Source organism: Rhinoraja longicauda, chromosome 6 (genome assembly GCF_053455715.1).
Source record: "Rhinoraja longicauda isolate Sanriku21f chromosome 6, sRhiLon1.1, whole genome shotgun sequence".
Classification (NCBI taxonomy): domain Eukaryota; kingdom Metazoa; phylum Chordata; class Chondrichthyes; order Rajiformes; family Arhynchobatidae; genus Rhinoraja; species Rhinoraja longicauda.
The window spans coordinates 21,082,799-21,101,639 of record NC_135958.1 but is presented as its reverse complement, the minus strand read 5'-3'; the positions used below and the strand labels follow the sequence as shown (position 1 = coordinate 21,101,639).

The 18,841-nt window shown below is 48.3% G+C and overlaps 1 protein-coding gene across 2 annotated transcripts; it reads right to left on the bottom strand.

The window, feature by feature from the left end:
• Positions 1 to 2,965: 2,965 nt before the first annotated feature.
• On the bottom strand, positions 2,966 to 18,831 carry coq9 (coenzyme Q9 homolog (S. cerevisiae)). 2 transcript variants are annotated; one of them, XM_078400661.1, is made up of 9 exons: positions 18,712 to 18,831; positions 17,603 to 17,717; positions 15,273 to 15,411; positions 13,388 to 13,530; positions 9,836 to 9,920; positions 9,078 to 9,182; positions 6,987 to 7,142; positions 3,580 to 3,633; positions 2,966 to 3,125 (listed from the first exon to the last, which is right to left on the bottom strand). In XM_078400661.1, exons 1-9 carry the CDS (start codon positions 18,797 to 18,799, stop codon positions 3,090 to 3,092), a joined length of 921 nt encoding a protein of 306 aa, XP_078256787.1. In that variant the 5' UTR covers positions 18,800 to 18,831; the 3' UTR covers positions 2,966 to 3,089. The 2 variants fall into 2 exon arrangements, with proteins under 2 accessions (XP_078256787.1, XP_078256788.1); XM_078400662.1 differs by lacking the exon at positions 18,712 to 18,831 and adding an exon at positions 17,875 to 18,209.
• Between the last annotated feature and the right edge of the window lie 10 nt (positions 18,832 to 18,841).

Here is an 18,841-nt window from a genome sequence, read left to right as displayed (position 1 = left end):
ATGTCTGTAACTGATCTGAACCCCGTTGTATCTGTTGAGAACAACGAACCGTAACAGTAGGGGGAAAGATTTTATGGGAATCTGAGGGGTAACTTTTTCCACACAAGGGGTGGTGGGTGGGTGTATGGATCGAGTTCCCAGAGGAGGTAGGTGAGGCAGGTACTATCGCAAGCAATTAGGGACATGGATAGGTCAGGTTTAGAGGGATATGGGCCAAACTTTGCTCTTTATGTTTACCCCCCCCCCCCCCCAATCATAAAACACACTCCAACACTTCACACTCCAACACTTCCCGATTCCAGCTATTTTTTTTGTCCGTGTAGCAACTGCCCTTTTATTGCACGGCTATAATCTTGATGTTAATCCAGCCAACAGCTTACGACAAGCCTTTTTGAAGTTCATAAAAGCACCTTACAGCACCTTAACCACCAACGCACCTGCTCCCCCTCAAACCACCTGCCCCCCCTTATCCTGTCAGCCCCTGCCTCAGTTCTCCCCAATCTCCACCACCGACCTCTCTGACCTCTTCACAGGAATAAAAACTGCCACCTGCTCTCTGGACCCCATCCCCTCCAGCTTTGTCAAGGCCTGCCTTCCTGCTCTCTCTCCACTTATCACTGCAACAATAAACTCCTCCCTGTCCACTGGCATCGTCCCGCCATCCCTCAAAATCGCTGCTGTCACCCCCATTCTGAAAAAACCTGGTCTAAACCCTGACACCCCAAACAACTTCAGACCAATCTCCAACCTACCTTTCTGTCCAAAGTTTTGGAACGTGCTGTAGCTTCCCAACTCAAATACCACCTCTCTACCAATAACCTGTATGAAACTTTCCAATCCGGATTCCGCTCAAACCACTGTACTGAAACTGCGCTCCTCAAAATCACAAACGACATTCTCCTCTCCTCCGACGCTGGCAACCTCAACATCCTCATCCTACTTGACCTCAGCGCCGCCTTTGACACCATAAATCACTCCATTCTCCTCACCCGACTTGAAACCTCCCTTAACATCACCGGCACAGCCCTATCCTGGTTCAAATCTTACCTCTCTGACAGACACCAGTTCATCTCCATTAACAACTGTAAATCCCCCACCGCTCCCCTCCCCCAAGGTGTCCCCCAAGGCTCAGTCCTTGGCCCCCTCCTCTTCATCCTCTACCTGTTCCCCCTTGGTCAATTAATCCGCCGTCATGGTCTCAACTTCCACTGCTTCGCCGATGATATCCAGCTCCTCATCTCCACCAAGTCAATCTCCCCCACCACACACTCTACACTGACAAACTGCATCACTGAAATAAAATCTTGGCTTCAATCAAACTTCCTCAAAGTCAATTGCAACAAATCTGAAATCATCATCATTGGCCCCAAAACACTCACCAAATCCACCCAAAACTTCATCCTCAACATTGATGGTCTCCCAGTATCCACCTCACCTCATATCCGGAATCTTGGAATCATCCTTGATCAAACCCTCTCCTTCGACAAACACATCACAAAGACAGCCTTCTTCCACCTCAAAAACATTGCCCGTCTCCGTCCATCCCTCTCCTCCACAGCTGCAGAAACCCTCATCCACGCCTTCATCACCTCCCGTCTGGACTACTGCAACAGCCTCCTCTATGGCGCACCCTCAAAAATCATCAATAAACTTCAATACATTCAAAACTCCGCTGCCCGTCTACTCACACACACCTCGATCCGTGACCATATCACCCCCGTCCTTTATAAACTCCACTGGCTCCCCATCCCCCAGAGAATCCAGTACAAAATCCTCCTCATAACCTACAAAGCCCTCCATAACCTGGCCCCATCCTACCTGACCGACCTCCTCCACAGGCACACTCCCACCTGCACCCTCCGCTCTGCCGCTGCCAATCTCCTATCCCCCCACATCCGGACTAAACTCAGATCCTGGGAGGACAGGGCTTTCTCCATCGCTGCTCCCACCCTATGGAACTCACTACCCCAAACCGTTAGAGACTCCTCCACACTCACCACATTCAAAACATCGCTGAAGTCTCACCTGTTCAGTACTGCCTTCAACCACTGAAGGTCACCTCACCTTATGTCTCCTTTCTCTGTTCATTTATTTATTTACTTATTTATCTATTTATTCATTTCCCTATGTTCTCAAAATCTCTGTAAAGCGTCTTTGAGTATATGAAAAGCGCTATATAAATAAAATGCATTATTATTATTATTATTATAAATGGAAGGAGGATCAGATATTACATGCCCAGCTGCCATGATCAGGATGAGAATCTTTGACCCTCATCCTGATAATTGGGACGGGGAGTCACTGATGTCAAATTAACTACTTCTGCTTACTGGACTTATCCCTACAAGTTTGTAAGACTGGCAGTTTGCCAATCCTGAAGAATCATCAACTTCACTTCCTGCTGGACTTTCGCTTATATTCTGCTGAAACTCCAGGACTTTTCTTGGTGAAGACTGATATACAGGAGATCCTCCAAGTGGCCACTGTTTTTCTTTGTACCACAGCCATTTTCTTCATCTCCAGCATTGTTTCACTTTGGCCTCTGGTCAGAGTCACCTCTCCCCTTGCAACCATTTTCTGTTCATGTTCTTATCGGACATTTTGGATTCCTTTCAATGATTGCGACCAATCTTTTCCTGCACTTTCTCCGCCTCTACTTCCTTTAATCTTCCTTACTCATCTTGTCACATTTTGTTTTCTGCTGCTCCCAATCACTCCCCGGAAAACTCTGACAGTAATATTCCTCCCTCCCTCTGTGGAACATACTTAACTATGCCTACAAACGCCAGCCTTTTTCTATTTTCCTCACAGTGTCTGAATTTTATCAATAATGGAAGTCATTATTGATAAAATAATGACTCCGGGACACCAATTCCTGCGTGCTATTACTGCCCATAACCATGATCCCAGCTCACTCTGCAATGGATTCCCCAAAATGATCAATTCATACAGTAGATTGATACCATTATTTATTGTCTCACTACAGTGCTTCATATCTGGATTCTAACACAAAGGCTGCAGGTAACACAACCCTGCTCTCACACACACAGCCCCAAGTCTTTGCCTGCCTGCATGCCCACAGGCAGAGCTCATCGATTCTGAGCGATCCCAGCCAAGTTCTTCACCTGTGCAATCAGAACAAAAGAACATGCATTACAATGGCTAAAGAAGGGAGGCGGGCACAGAGTCGAGAAGGGGAATGGAGGACTTGGGCAATCTTTCCCCATCCTTACTTTTTTAAAACACCACCTGACATCTCTTGGTCATGACTAGTGCTGAGACCATGACTGGTGCTGAAACACTCCTAGTCACCAGGTATGACGCTCAATTGCCAGAGCAGTGAGACGTTGAACTGCAGTGGGCCTGGTGCTGTCTATTTCTATCTTACTCCTTCACTGTTGAGCTCAAGAGTAGAGACTAAGCTGAACCTCTATGGGGTTGGGAGATATCAAACATACTCTCGCCATCAACTGGAATCAGTTACCTCAGCATAGTCAGATTCAGCCCCTGGCCCCTTTGGCTCAGCACACAAGGAAAAACCGGGAGTTACACAGCCTGGGCTCAATATGTGATACTTACTGTAACCGCAGCTCCCAGCAGTCCCTGAAACACAGCTGTCCCTGTTAACTGAGCCTGCAGAGAAAATAAACCCAACAAAGTTCAACTTGCAGTGAAGAGCTGCAACTTCTTAGCTCTCACAACTAGAGTTCAATCCTGACCACACAAACACACTGTGTGGAGTGTGCATGTTATCCTTGTGATCATGTAGACGTGAGGTACCAGATGATTGGAGGATAGTGAATGTTGTGAAGCCTGGAAACTACAGGTCAGTGAGCCCTACGTGAGTGATAGAGTCAGAGTCATAGAGCTGAATGGTGTCAGAAACATGCCTATCGGCTCACTTTGTCCATGCTGACCAACTTGGGATACCATGCTAGTCCCATTTTGCCCTCATCCTTCTAAATTCTCCTATCCACATATCGATCCAAATTTTGACAGTAATAATTGTATCCACTTTTATGGCTTCCTCTGGCAGCTTATTCCAGATATCTACTGCCTCTGCACGAAAAAGGTTATCCCCGAGATCCTTCGAAAAGCTCTCCCCTCACACCTTGCCAATGCCCTCTACTTTTAGAATCCACTACTCTGGGAAAGTAACAATGTTCATTTTATCTCTCAAGATCTTATACATTGGCGGCACAACGGTAGAGTTGCTGCCTTACAGCACCTGAGACCTGGGTTCGATCCTGACTATGGGTGCTTGTCCTTACAGAGTTTGTAAGTTCTCCCAGTGACCACGTGGGTTTTCTCCAGGTGTTCCCGTTTCCTCCCACTTTCCAAAGATGTGCAGGTTTGTAGGATATTGACTTCTGTAAATTGTCCCTAGTGTATAGGACAGCACTGGAGTATGCTGATCAGCGCAGACTCAGAAGGCCAAAGGGTCTATTCCACGCAGTATCTCTCAACTAAATTATCCAACCCTCACGCCGCAGCCTCCTACTCTCAAAATAGTCCCAGCCTATCCAGCTTGTCCCTACGATACAAAGCCCACAAGTCGAGGTTACAGCCTGGTGTTAGTTTCCATGCTATATCTCTAAATTAAACATCTTGGAGAACTTTGTTTGCATCCTGAGGCAGTTCATATCTGCAATGAGCTGGAAGAGGAACCGGAAGAAGTGGATACAATTACAACTTTCAAAAGACATTTGGACAAAAATATGGATAGGAAGGGTTAGAGAGATGTGGGCCAAATGTGAGCATATAGGACTAACCATTAGCATGAAATCTTGGTATGGTTTTCATATTGTGGCACCAAATTAGAAATCCAGAATTGCTGTGATATTTAGCAGGTCAGGCAGCATCTGTGGAGATCCACAAATAGATCAAGGGCGGCACAGTGGCATAGCGGTAGAGTTGCTGACTTACAGCGCCAGAGACCCAGGTTCGATCCTGACTACGGATGCTGTCTGTACAGTTTGTAAGTTCTCCCCGTGACCATGTGGGTTTTCCCCAGGTGCTCCGGTTTCCTCCAAAATTCCAAAGACGCACAGGTTGGTAAGTTAACTGGCTTTGGTTGTAAATCATCCCTAATAGACAATAGACAATAGGTGCAGGAGTAGGCCATTCAGCCCTTCGAGCCAGCACCGCCATTCAATGCGATCATGGCTGATCACTCTCAATCAGTACCCCGTTCCTGCCTTCTCCCCATACCCCCTCACTCCGCTATCCTTAAGAGCTCTATCCAGCTCTCTCTTGAAAGCATCCAACGAACTGGCCTCCACTGCCTTCTGAGGCAGAGAATTCCACACCTTCACCACTCTCTGACTGAAAAAGTTCTTCCTCATCTCCGTTCTAAATGGCCTACCCCTTATTCTTAAACTGTGGCCCCTTGTTCTGGACTCCCCCAACAATGGGAACATGTTTCCTGCCTCTAATGTGTCCAATCCCCTAATTATCTTATACGTTTCAATAAGATCCCCCCTCATCCTTCTAAATTCCAGTGTATACAAGCCCAATCGCTCCAGCCTTTCAACATACGACAGTCCCGCCATTCCGGGAATTAACCTAGTGAACCTACGCTGCACGCCCTCCATAGCAAGAATATCCTTCCTCAAATTTGGAGACCAAAACTGCACACAGTACTCCAGGTGCGGTCTCACCAGGGCCCGGTACAACTGTAGAAGGACCTCTTTGCTCCTATACTCAACTCCTCTTGTTATGAAGGCCAACATTCCATTGGCTTTCTTCACTGCCTGCTGTACCTGCATGCTTCCTTTCATTGACTGATGCACTAGGACACCCAGATCTCGTTGAACTCCCCCTCCTCCTAACTTGACACCATTCAGATAATAATCTGCCTTTCTATTCTTACTTCCAAAGTGAATAACCTCACACTTATCTACATTAAACTGCATCTGCCATGTATCCGCCCACTCACACAACCTGTCCAAGTCAACCTGCAGCCTTATTGCATCTTCCTCACAATTCACACTACCCCCCAGCTTAGTATCATCTGCAGGATAGTGCTTGTGTACGGGGATCGTGGTCGGTGCAGACTCGGTGGGCCGAAGGGCCTTTTTCTGCGCTGTATCTCTAAACTAAACTATGCAAGATGAACCAAATGGCTGTTTCTGTGTGTAGCTCGATGACTGCCTTTACCACTCTGAACTCTGATGTAGGGCTCATTATCCTGTAGTTTCCAGGCTATAGGAATGACATGCTTCCTATATCTTGGTAACCAGCATTGCACCCAATGCTCCAAGTGTGCTCTCACCAAGAACAAGTAAAGCTACATCATGATGTCACAACGTCCCAATGAAGGCAAGCAAGCAAAGGCCTTCCCCACCATCCTGCTCTGATTCGCCACTTTCAGGGTATTATGCACCTGCACTCTCAGATATCTGTTTTGCAGCACCCTCCAGGGCTCTATCATTTACTGTGCAAGTCCTGGACCAAGTTGACATACAAAACTACAACACCACACGCTTCTCAGAATTAAATTTCATTTGCCATTCCTGGGCCCACCTTCCCATCTGATCTAGATCCTGCTGTAAACTTACCGATCAGTGTCACTTGATTCTCGGTGATTGCATGGCTATTTAGTTTATTTTCAGTTTAGAGATACAGTCTTTAGTGTTAGAGGAAACCGGAGCATCCGGGGAATACCCACGAGGAGAATATTCGCACTCCATACAGACAGCACCTGTAGTCAGGATCGAACCCGGGTCTCTGGCGCTGTAAGCAGCAACTCTACCGCTGTGCCACCCTGTTTCTGCCTAGTACAACTCTGGTGCAGTCCAGTGATGACACACGAGTCTGAATACATGAATCAAGTGTAAATGTGGCTTCTGCCTGCATGTACAAGGTACACAAGTGACAAGCAGGAAAGAAGCCCATGTGCATGTTATGCACTTATCCTGTACTACTTGTGAGCTGAATTTGGTGCTTGGGAAGCTCGTTGGGCAGCTCCATGGACTGGGACTCACCTGCTGGGCGGAATGAGCCATGCTGACCACGTCACTAACACGGTGTTGAAGGAAGGTCCAGGTGTTCTCATAATCTGGGGAAGAGTCCTGCACCAGCACCAGCTCTGTGGTGCTGTAGATTCCAGCCAGAATCACCCTCTTTGTGTACCAATTAGACTGCTCAGGAAAGAAAAGCCATTAGGGTCAGTGGACATTTTTGGCAAGAGGTGTTCCGGGCGTGCTGGGGTGACCGCTGTTGAGGCTGCACGTGATGTGGACGATTCATTAATTGACTGGAGGACAGCAGCAGCTCCAGTCAAATACCTAGTGATATCACCGAGATAGATGGAAGTAGGGCCGGGATCCTGAGCCGATGGCCTGTAATCCAGCCTCGCCAGGCATGGGGTGATGGGGTGCTGGTGGCCAGCAGCCTGATCTCTGGCCCCGTTGGGCAGAGATAGGTAGGCGATGGCTTGCACTCCAGTCCCAACATGTGGTGGGCCTGGGTTGGCCGGTGGCCCTTTTAAGCAAGAAAGGCTGCAGAGAAGATTTACGAGGATGTGCCAGGACTTGAGGGCCGGAGCTATACGGGGAGATTGAACAGGCTTGCATTTTATTTCTTGGAGCGCAGGAAGGTGAGGGGTGATCTCATAAAAGTGTATAAGATCATGAGGGGAATATCGAGGATAAATGTACAGTCTTTAACCCAGATTAGGGGAATGAAGAACTGGAGGACATACGTTTAAAGTGAGAGGGGAAAGATTTAAAAGGAACCTGAGAATTTACTTTTCTTTTACACAGTGGTGGGTATATGAAACGAGCTGCCAGAGGAGGTATTTGAGGCAGGTACCATCACAACTTTAAAAGACATTTGGACTTTTACATGGATAGGATAGGTTTAGAAGGATATGGGCCAAATGAAGGCAGATGGGAAAATTGTAGATGAGGCATGTTGGTCGGCTTGGGCAAGTTAGGCTGAAGGGCCTGTTTCCACGCTGTATAACTTTCAGCAATAGGGGGAGGGGCCTGCAAGCGGTACACCAGCCCTGTCAATCGGAGCGAGGTTGGGCCGATGGGTTGTTCTCAGGGCTGATGGACTACATTCTGGCCTCTTAAGGCAGTGGCAGGGTTGATGGGCTGTACTCCCTCCCCGTTAGGAAGGTGCATGGCTGCTCGGCTGTGTTCTGACCCCGTCAGGTGGACTGAGGGTGGCCTGTACTCTGGCCGTGTAAGTTTCCAGAGGACCATGGCAGATGGAGGGAGGAGGGGGATGTGTGACACTGGACAAGCTGACAATTTATCATCTCTCTAAATGCCGCTCAGTGAGAACGGACTTCTGAAATATCCCAGTGACAGAATGCAGAGATCATCAAAAAGCAGCATCCAATCCCTAAGTGCTGCCGTGCATTGACCGAGCGAGCTCCTTGTGATAGGCACTGAGTCACCAGGAAACATTTACCCCTGCTTCAACCAGACCTGCTCACTCTTTTAGACTGATCTCCTGCCTCATCACATGCTGAAAATCTCCTCTGCCTCCCTCAATGATCTCCCTGTCCCCAAACCCGTTCTCCACCCTTCTTTTCTCTCTCCTATTCCAGCTGCTCATTTCCTCACTCAACACAGTAACCGATCACTCAGTCCATCAAGTCTGTGCTCCCAGAAACCCCATCAGTCTGTTTGCCCCTCTTTGCTCTGGAGTTCTGCAAGTTTTTGCTTTCACTTGTTCTGTGACACCAGTTGATTTGCCTGCCACTAATCTGCACATTGGGTACAATTTAGAGCGGCCAAGTAACCCATGAACCTACACATCCCTGGGTGGCACTCCACACAGCCACAGGGGGATCGTGTAAACACCACACAGACAGTGCCTGAGGTCAGGATTGAACCCGGGTCTCGGGAGCTGTGAAACATGATACTATACTACCGAATCCTCCATCCTGATAGCTTTTTACTCTCCCTCCCCAGACAGTCCTCCCCTTTCCTACTGACCTCGCCTCCTTCTCCATTGCTCTCACTCACCACCTCTGCTGACGCGCGCCAACTGAATCTGTGAAAGGAACCCCTGCCAGCTGCACCCTGTTACGTACATACTGAGTCACACTCCTTACTCACGTCTGTAGACTTGTCCCCTGCGTAGTACCATATCTCATCCATCATTTCCGTCAGGCTCCTCAAACTATCGGCAACATTCTCCGGCTTCAGTAGAATGCTCATTGCCTATTAGGCAGGAGATAGTGAGTTACTACTTTACCACTGACCAGCATTCAATAAGGAATACAGACTCAGGCAACGTTTGCAGCTCATTCGTGACAGACCTGCGGCCAACCTGCAGCGGGAGGATTGCTCCCAGCCCAGAGACGTTGGCGTAAACTCCAATAGAGCCACAGGGAAGCAAGCGCCCACTAACTGTTCTGCTGGTATCATCGTGGGCCTGTATATTCAGTGGTTATGTTAGGGAATGGGAGGAAGGATGGTGCATGGAGAAGTGTTGATATTCTTTGTGAGCTGGATCCCAGTGAGTGTGGAAGTGAAATGTCCAACCAAGAGCCAACAGCAATCCCACCATGTTCAGACATCCCCGGACTGGGGCTGGTGGGATCTATTTGCTCAGGCAGCCCCGGATTGGGCTTGGTGGAGTCCATTCCCTCGGATACCCCTGGACTCAGGGTGTTTCCTTGAACCTTCCCCCACCAAGGCCTGGTCCATTGAAACCTGCTTCCTGGGATGAGATCTGTCCTGCGTCCAGTGCCGACACCAAAGGCAATGAAAGGCAATGACCTCATCCTGGTGGTGTGATTATTCCTAGTGCCCTCAGAATCCCACCAGCCCATATTCCACGTCATGCCCTTCGGTGACAGATGCACCCCTACCTGTGGCCAGCTGTAAATGTACGGGATGATCATCCGCAGCCGGGCCTCCACTGCATCTCTAACAAATACCTCAGTCTTCTTCACCCTGTGAAGAAAGAAAAAATGGAATATTCCAATGAGGCAATGAACCAAACATTTCTCAGACCTTTCTTATTGGTACTCCCATCCTCAGGAAAACCTATTTCACATTAAAAGGAAGGAAAACAAGAGAGGACATGGTGTCCTTGCAGGAGAGATGGAAGAATTTATTCCGGGCAACAAGGAAAAGTCCTTTAAATGACTGAATTAGGGAGATGCAGCATGAAAACAGGCGCTTTGGCCCACTGAGTCTGGGCCAACCAGTGATCACTCTGTATACAAGCACTATACTACACACTAACGGCTGCGGCTCTCTGGCAGTCTGTTGTCTTTTTTTCTTTTTTTTTTGTTTGTGTCGGTGTTGGGATGGTTTTTGTTTCTGTTTTTGGCTGTGTATGTGTGGTGGGGGTGGGGGGTTGTGGGGTGGGGGGGGGCGGGGGGAAACCTTTCTTTTATTGGGTCTCTTCCCCGGGGCGCGGCTCGGCTGTGGGCCTTAACATCGCAGGCGCGGCTCGGCCGCGGGACATTTCAGTGCCCGGTGCGGCTCGGCCGCTGGACTTAACATCGCCCGGTGTGGCTGCGGGACGTTTCAGTGCCCGGTGCGGCTCGGGTGCGGGACGTTTCAGTGCCCGGTGTGGCTTGGCCGCTGGACTTAACATCGCCCGGTGTGGCTGCGGGACGTTTCAGTGCCCGGTGTGGCTGCGGGACGTTTCAGTGCCCGGTGTGGCTGCGGGACGTTTCAGTGCCCGGTGCGGCTCGGCAGCGGGACGTTTCAGTGCCCGGTGTGGCTGCGGGACGTTTCAGTGCCCGGTGCGGCTCGGCAGCGGGACGTTTCAGTGCCCGGTGTGGCTGCGGGACGTTTCAGTGCCCGGTGCGGCTCGGCTGCGGGACGTTTCAGTGCCCGGTGTGGCTTGGCCGCTGGACTTAACATCGCCCGGTGCGGCCGCGGGACGTATCAGTGCCCGGTGTGGCTCGGCCGTTGGACTTAACATCGCCCGGTGTGGCTGCGGGACGTTTCGGTGCCCGGGGCGGCTCGGCCGGGGGGCCTTCCATCCCCTTGCGGGGGCTGTGCGTGTCGTTTGCCTCGGTAGGGGTCGAGCTGCCTGTCCGTGGGTGCGGGGGGAAGAGAGGGGAAGTTTTGTTGCCTCCATCACAGTGAGGGGGCGTTTGGAGTCACTGTGATGGATGTTTGTGTTGGGGTCGGGTGTCCTGTGTTCTTTTCTTTTTTGCTGTGTTTTGTGTGACTGCTGAAATTTCGCTCGGTGTTGTGCCGAGTGACAATAAAGTGTTGTTATGTTATGTTATGTTAAGGACAATTTACAACTTACAGAAGCCAATTAACCTAAGTCTTTGGAGTGTGGAAGGAGCCGGAGCACCCGTAGAAAATCCACGTGGTCAAAGCAAGAACATATAAACTCAGTACAGACAGCACTCGTAGTCAGGGTCGAACCCGGGTCTCTGGCACTATAAGACAGCAACTCTACCACTATGCTACCGTGCTGCCCCTGCTTTGTGTTTGTAAAATTCCGCAAGAAGTACTGGACAACCAAGTGACAACAAGAACCAACAAAACAAGCATTAATTTAAAAATTATACTAGAGGGGTTGGTCAAATGAAAGATTGATAAATCGCAAAGACACAATGATCAATATAGCAGAGCACAGTTTAGCTTAGAGATACAGGAAAGCCCCGTCGGCCTACCGAGTCCACGCCGACCATGATCACCTGCCTACTAGTTCTATCCAAGACACTAGGGACAATTTACAGAAGCCTATTAACCTATAAACTTGCACATCTTTGGGTTGTGGGAGGAAATCAAAGCACCTGGAGAAAACCCACGTGGTCACAGGGAGAATGTACAAACCCTGTGCACAGCACCCATAATCAGGATTGAATCCGGGTCTCCGGTGCTGTGCCACTGTGTCGCAGAGCTTAGATTCAATAGTTTTTTAGAGATTGGATACTCTAATTACCATCTCCCAGGACTCTACAGATTCTGCATTATTTCCTGTGGATTGAAAGGCAGAAAATGTGACTACGCTGTTGAAGAGGAATTGAGAGAACAGGAGTCAAGTGGCCTGGGCCAGCATCACAAGAATTTAGAAGAGGAGACAGTCTCTTTGAAATGCACGGAATTGCTACGGCGGGCTGGATGCAGGAGGGTATTTTCCTAGAATTAGGATTGCCCTCCCAGAGTAAAGGGCAGGCCATTTAGGATTGAGATGAACAGAAATGTTTTCACCCAGAGAGTGGTGGATCATTGGAATTCTCTTCCCCATGAAGGTTATAGGCATTTAGATTATTGAAAGAGTAGGATGGGAATCGATGGCCATGGTAATGGGGTAGGAGAATGATGCTGAAGGATTTACAGTTACATGGATGAATATCAGGGCAGGCTGAGGGGTTGAATGGCCTCGTCCTCGAACTATGGGGCATAGTCTTAGAATAAGAGGGGGCTCTTTTAAAACTGAGATGAGGAGAAACTTCTTCACTCAGAGGGTGGTTAGTCTGTGGAATTCGCTGCCTCAGGGAGCTGTGGATGCAGGAACGTTAAATAAATTTAAAACAGAAATAGATTGTTTTTTAATAGACAAGGGAATTAGGGGTTACGGGGAGCGGGCAGGGAAGTGGACATGAGCTATGGTTAGTATAATAAGACCTGAGTAATCTCCTGGACAAGTTTCGATCGCCTAGCTTGAGGTCGGAGAGGAATTTCCCGGATTTTCCCCCCAAATTGGCCTGGGTTTTTATCCGGTTTTTCGCCTCTCCCAGGAGATCACACGGTTCTTTTGGGTGGGAAGAAGGGCGATAGTGGGAAGGGGGTTGGGGTAGGATCAGCCATGATCGTATTGAATGGCGGAGCGGGCTCGAGGGGCCGGTTGGCCTACTCCTGCTCCTATTTTCTTGTGTTCTTGTGTCCCACAGTGTTACAGCAGCTCCTGCTGTCTTTTACCTAGCCTCCCCACCCAAACTGGCAGCAACACACACCCCTTCAAACCCAAAGACAGCAGCAGAAGCCGTAATAAATGGTGCAAAGCCCCACCCCCAGGACCACACTGTTCTCCGCCCCACCATCACAATCACCTTCCCGATGGGCATGCCTCCACAAGATCCAGATCAGCAGTCAACAGGTCCATGGAGGGGTACGGCTGTTTTCCACATTGGGGTTCATTCTCCATTCCTGCTGGCCCACAGAATGGACTGAGCTGCTGTCTCAACACCACACTAGCACGTCAACGTTGAGGGGCAGGGGTAAGTCCCAGCGGGGCAGAGCACGAACTTGATGGAGACCTCCTACCCCAGCTGATCCACTGGACTTTTATGCCAATCCCTTAGGTTCACATTCACTTTGACACCAGAGTTTTGTTGCCTAGAAATTGACCTAAAATTCTCCCCGTTCTACAGAGGTTCAGACTCGCTGAATTCCCACGCAAGTGGTCAAGTCCGCCACTGGTAGAGTGGTGTGGTACTTACTCCTCCTTTCCCTGCTCGACCAGACTGCCGTGCTCGGCCAGCAACTGTGAGAGCTGGTTGTTGCAATGAGTGACGAAGTGCAGCACTAAGTCACCCGGACCATGACTAAACATCCCAGTCACTGCTGGCGACAGATCCAATACCTTTAACAAGAGGACAGAAAGTTAGTTGTCGCATTGTGGCTTCCACCCAGCTATTAGACAGGCTAGGTCTGACTTGTAGGGTGGGGGAGGGGGAGGAACAGGCGAGAAAAAAATGTTAGGATGAGAAAGAGTAGTAGGCCACTCAGCCCCTCAACCCTGGTCCACCTTCAACCTCTGCCTTTATCCTGCACTGTCCTCACATCACTTTCTCCTTTCATTACTGAGATGTCCATCAATGTCTGTTCATCATGAAGTCAAACCACAGCTGTCCAGGATAAAGAATTTCGAAGATTCAGCAACCTGACAAAAACTATCTCCTTCTCAGTCCTAAATGGCCGACGTCTTGTTCTGAAACTGAGACCCTGGGGAAACACCATCTCAACATCTTTACCCCTCCCTTCCCCACCTGACTCCACCCACTATATCCTTCCCTCCTTACCTGGGTTCACCAAGCACATACCAGCCTTTACCCCACCACTGTCACCCCTTCATATTGAACATCTCCTCTTCACAGTTCAGTAGAAGCAACCTGATCTAAAATGTCAACAGTCCATTTCTCTCCAAGGTGCTGTCTGACCTGTTGACTTCTTGCAAGTTTGTTAATTGCTTGCGACTCTAACATCTGCAGTCTGAAGAAGGGTCCCGATCTTAACGTCACCCAACTGTTCTCCAGGATTGCTGCCTGACCCGCTGAATTACTTCAGCACTTTGTGACATCATCTGCAGTCTCTGTATCTCCCGACATCTACCCTGGAAATCCCGAGAACATCTGTGTTGACTTCTCCAATCTGCTCACTCCCTCTCAAACCTCTGAATTCACACAGTAACAATCCCAATAGGCACCGTTACCGATCTCATCATCTCTAGAAATCTTTCTTATACCCTCCCAAAACCACACTGCCCTTTTCTATCTTATTCCCAAAATTGACAAGATGGACTGCCAGTTACTCCAGCATTTTGCATCTATCTTTGGTATAAACCAGCATCTTCAGTTCCTTGTCATTACATGGATATCATATTCATGTTCTCCAGAGATGCTGCGTGACCTGCTGAGTTCCTCCAGCAATTTTGGGCTTTTCTGTAGAGGTTTCCCTGTGTGGGATGCTGTGGGAGGCAAGGCAGAGATTACTGGGGCATTGGCAGAGATTTTCATATCGCTGCTGGTCACAGGGGAGGTACAAAATGATGAAAGACAGCGAATGTGCTTCCTTTATTCAAGATGGGTTGCATGGATAGGACAGTTAAGTTCAGGAAAGTGAGCCAAATACCAACAATGGTAGGAATAGTTTTGGTAAAAATACAGTGGGATGGGATTAAGTTACACTTGCAAAGGCTGGGATTGATCAGGGATGGTTAGCATGGATTTTGGTGGGAGATCCTAATTGATTCAGAAGTCATAAAAAAATATGCTGATGAGGGCAGTGCGGTAGATGTGGTTAATATGAATCTCAGTGAAGCCTTTGACAAGGTCCCACATGGAAAGCTGATTCAAATGGTGAGAGCAAAATCTATTCGCCCACAGGTTGGTTGGAATCTGGAACCCGAGGTGATATGGAGGCAGACTCTCGTTAGCATTAGCAGTAAATCATCAGGGCATAGTAGGCTACGGGCCAAGTGCTGGTAAATGTGTTTAGTACAGAGAGGAACATGATATCAGCATAGACATGCTAACAAAGGGATTAGTAGAGTGGGTGATGCAGATATTTTGTTTTTAAATTGTCACAACTTTGACCAGTTTCTACCTTGGCTCCTTCCGCAATGGCTTCCACTGTCCAGCCAAACTTAGGGACAAATTTCAGTGCCTCTGAAAGGAGCTGCTGCCTCAGCTGATCCTCAGACTCGAAGCCCTCTCCCTTCTCTGCACTCTGATCTGAATAATTGCTGTGGAAAGGAGAATGGAATGGTAAGTGAATCTAACACTTGTGTCACATATTTCCCAGAGCAAACTCTTGTCAGTGAGCCCGACCACTTCCCAGTTGTCATAGTGCATAGTCTTGTTGGGAAAAGCCAACGCAAACTGCTGGCCTGTTATCTCATCACATTCAAATGCAGAAGCCCCATGCAGGTCCAATCTTGACCTCAACCCCATAGTCGCTTTCTCTTCCCACAACCCAATCCCTTGTAATCTAAACTCAGCACTGCTCTGCATGTGTTCAATGACTCTGCATCTATTCTTTCCAGGGGTCAAGAATTATAAAGATTTATCATGCTTAGAATAAGATTTTTCCACAGTCGAGGAGGTGCTGAATGAGCTAAGGCATATGAAGGCAGATAAATCTCCTTGACCTGATCAGGTATATCTGAGGACACAGTGGGAAGCGGCAAACTTCAGCCTGGGCTTCACCCAAAAGCCCCAGATGCCAGTCTTCAATTGCAAGCAGGCACCAGCTAACCCAGCAGTGAATAACAAAGCAGACAATAAGTATCCCAACAAGCTAACCCAACAGGTATCAGCTAACCTGGCAGAAAATAGTCAGACAACAGCCAACCAGCAGAGGATGCCAGGCACAGCCCTGCTAAAGCATAGTGTCTCTGCAGACACCAGTGACCAGCAGATGGCATTCTATAGGCACAGGGTAAATCATAAGGTACATGACAGCATTGGCTAATACAGTAGAGACCAGAAAAACACTAAATTACCTCAGGGTCTCCTGTAGATACAGAACATCAGAAACAGCAATAAGCTATTCAAACCCCCATGTCTACTCTGTTTAATTAGATCACAGTTGAACTTTTTCCTGACTGTCCACTTTCCTGTACTTCCATCACATTCAGTGATGCTCTTAACATCTAAAAATATGTCCATCTGCCTTTAATATGGCCATCTACTCAGTCATCAAGGCTCTCTTAGGAAAAAAAATCCAAAACATTTGCTAACCTCTAGGTAAAAAAATTCTCATCAGTCCTAAATGGCCAACTCATTATTTCGAGATTGCATGTTTTATGCATCCCAGCTGGGGGAAGCATATCAACATTGTCAAACCCCACAGTAATTTTGTACATTTTAAGGATTTCACTTCATTTTCTCTAAACTGGAATTCCCAGTCCAATCTGGTGAACTTTTTGCTGCATTGCCACTAATGATGGTATATTTTCTTTTAGGTCAGGAGACCAGACCATACACATTCCACATGTGGGCTCACCAGAAAACTAAATGAATGCTGTACCATAACGTTACTCTCTCCTTTAAATCCTCTTGCAATAAAAATTGGCATACTGCTGGTCTTCCTAATTGCTTGTTGTAGTTAAATATTGAAAGTTAATGATTTATCTCCAAGGACATTCGCGTCCTCTGAACACCAACACCTTTCAACTGCTCACTTACCTACCTGGCCTTGCCCAGTCATATCGACAGTCTACATGGACCTCTTTGCATCGTTCTGAGAACCCACACTGGCACCCAGCCTTACACGATTGAAAAAAAAGGATATTTTACCTTTGGCTTCTTCATCATTGATCTAAACTGCGAATGGCTGGGGCACCAGCGTTGATAGCTATTGCAACCAATGAGTCACAGCCTCCAAACTCGGAAATGAGACATTTATTAGTGTCCCGGCCAGCACATTTACTTGGCCTGGGCCAGCACATATACCAACAATGCTATGTCTCTGTTGTAACAAACACAATCCATTTGTCTTTGCATTTATATTTCCTCATACCAGCGAATTTACGCTGCATCCTGTTGCTTTCACTTCTTGCGTAGAGCACAAAAAAAATTAGAGCTCCACCAAAAATGAGGTTTCAGTTTTCTGAAAGAACAACACATACTTTCTACATACAACTGAAAATAGATCAATTTTATGTGAACATTCAGGTTTGAAAGTTACCACCTATATTATTCTGTGCACATCCCAAAACACAACATCCTAAATAAAATGTTACAGTCTTAACTCCCTTTATTGTTGTCTTGTATCGCAAAATTTTCAACCATGCCTGACAAAAAACATAGTAGCTTATCTCTGGTTTTATACACGTTTCAGCTTTTGAGATGCTAGAAAGCAGATTCTGGATTATATTGTAAATAATGTGAGTTTATTGCCCTACAGCAAAGAATTGGAGCAGTTCAGCATACCTGGAGTTGGAGTCCTGGTGTCCAGGGTCTGCATGGGAGTGCTCCTCATGCACCATTCTTAAGTATATCGACGATCGCAGTCCCCTATGCAGCTCCTTGTGGAAACTTAGCCCAGCTGGCACGAGAGAAAGAGAACCTCAGTTCGTTCCAGTCAACAGAGAACACCAAACCCACCACTCCCCATCAAACATTTTACAGGTCCTTCACAGGTGAGAGACAACAACGTTTTTCACTACATCTTAGTACATGTGACAAATATAAGCCAAAAATACCAATATTGCATCTGTATTCTCTCCTCCTCCACGTAGTAAATATTTGCCTTACACTGCTCTCTCACAAACATCACTTAGGGTGGACAGGAGACGTTCTATTAGAGGAACATGGCATCACACAGCTACAATCTCCAGAGAGAATGTACTAATTCCACTAAGCGGCCGGGGGGGAGAGAGTTAAATTCAGTTCACAAAATTGTATTCCATCCCCCTGGTCGTCTGCACAAACTCGGCCACTCCCCGACAACTACACAAACCCAATGTCCTAGGCATAGACCTGCCCTTCCCTCGCCCCTGCATAACCCTCGGCCCCACATCCTCTTTGCCGCTGTATTCCCCTCTACCACCTGCACCCCCCTCCCCTCTGCACTTGCCCCTGCACCCCAGACCCAACCCCTCACTCATGCGTGCCACTGTAACCCTCTCTCCCCTTTCCCCTCGCATCCTACACCTTCCTTCACCCCTGACCTCTGCATCCCAATCCTCCCTCCCCTCCAATTCTCCTCTCTGTCTCCCCCCCCCCCCCCGGTTCCATTCTCCTCTCTGGACTCTGCCCTTCCATTCTCTTCTCTGCCCTTCCATTCTCTTCTCTGCCCCTCCATTCTCTTCTCTGCCCTTCCATTCTCTTCTCTGCCCTTCCATTCTCTTCTCTGCCCCTCCATTCTCTTCTCTGCCCTTCCATTCTCTTCTCTGCCCTTCCATTCTCTTCTCTGCCCTTCCATTCTCTTCTCTGCCCTTCTATTCTCTTCTCTGCCCTTCCATTCTCTTCTCTGCCCTTCTATTCTCTTCTCTGCCCTTCCATTCTCTTCACTCCTCCGACCATCTAACGGTCAGCACCATGGCGCGCTTCCTGCACTGGGACCGGTCGACCTCTGGCGAGCAATCTACACAGAAGCCGCAGAGCAGGCCTGCACCACAGCGCCATCGCCGGATCGTCAACGTCATTGGTACGCGCCCGCCCCACGGA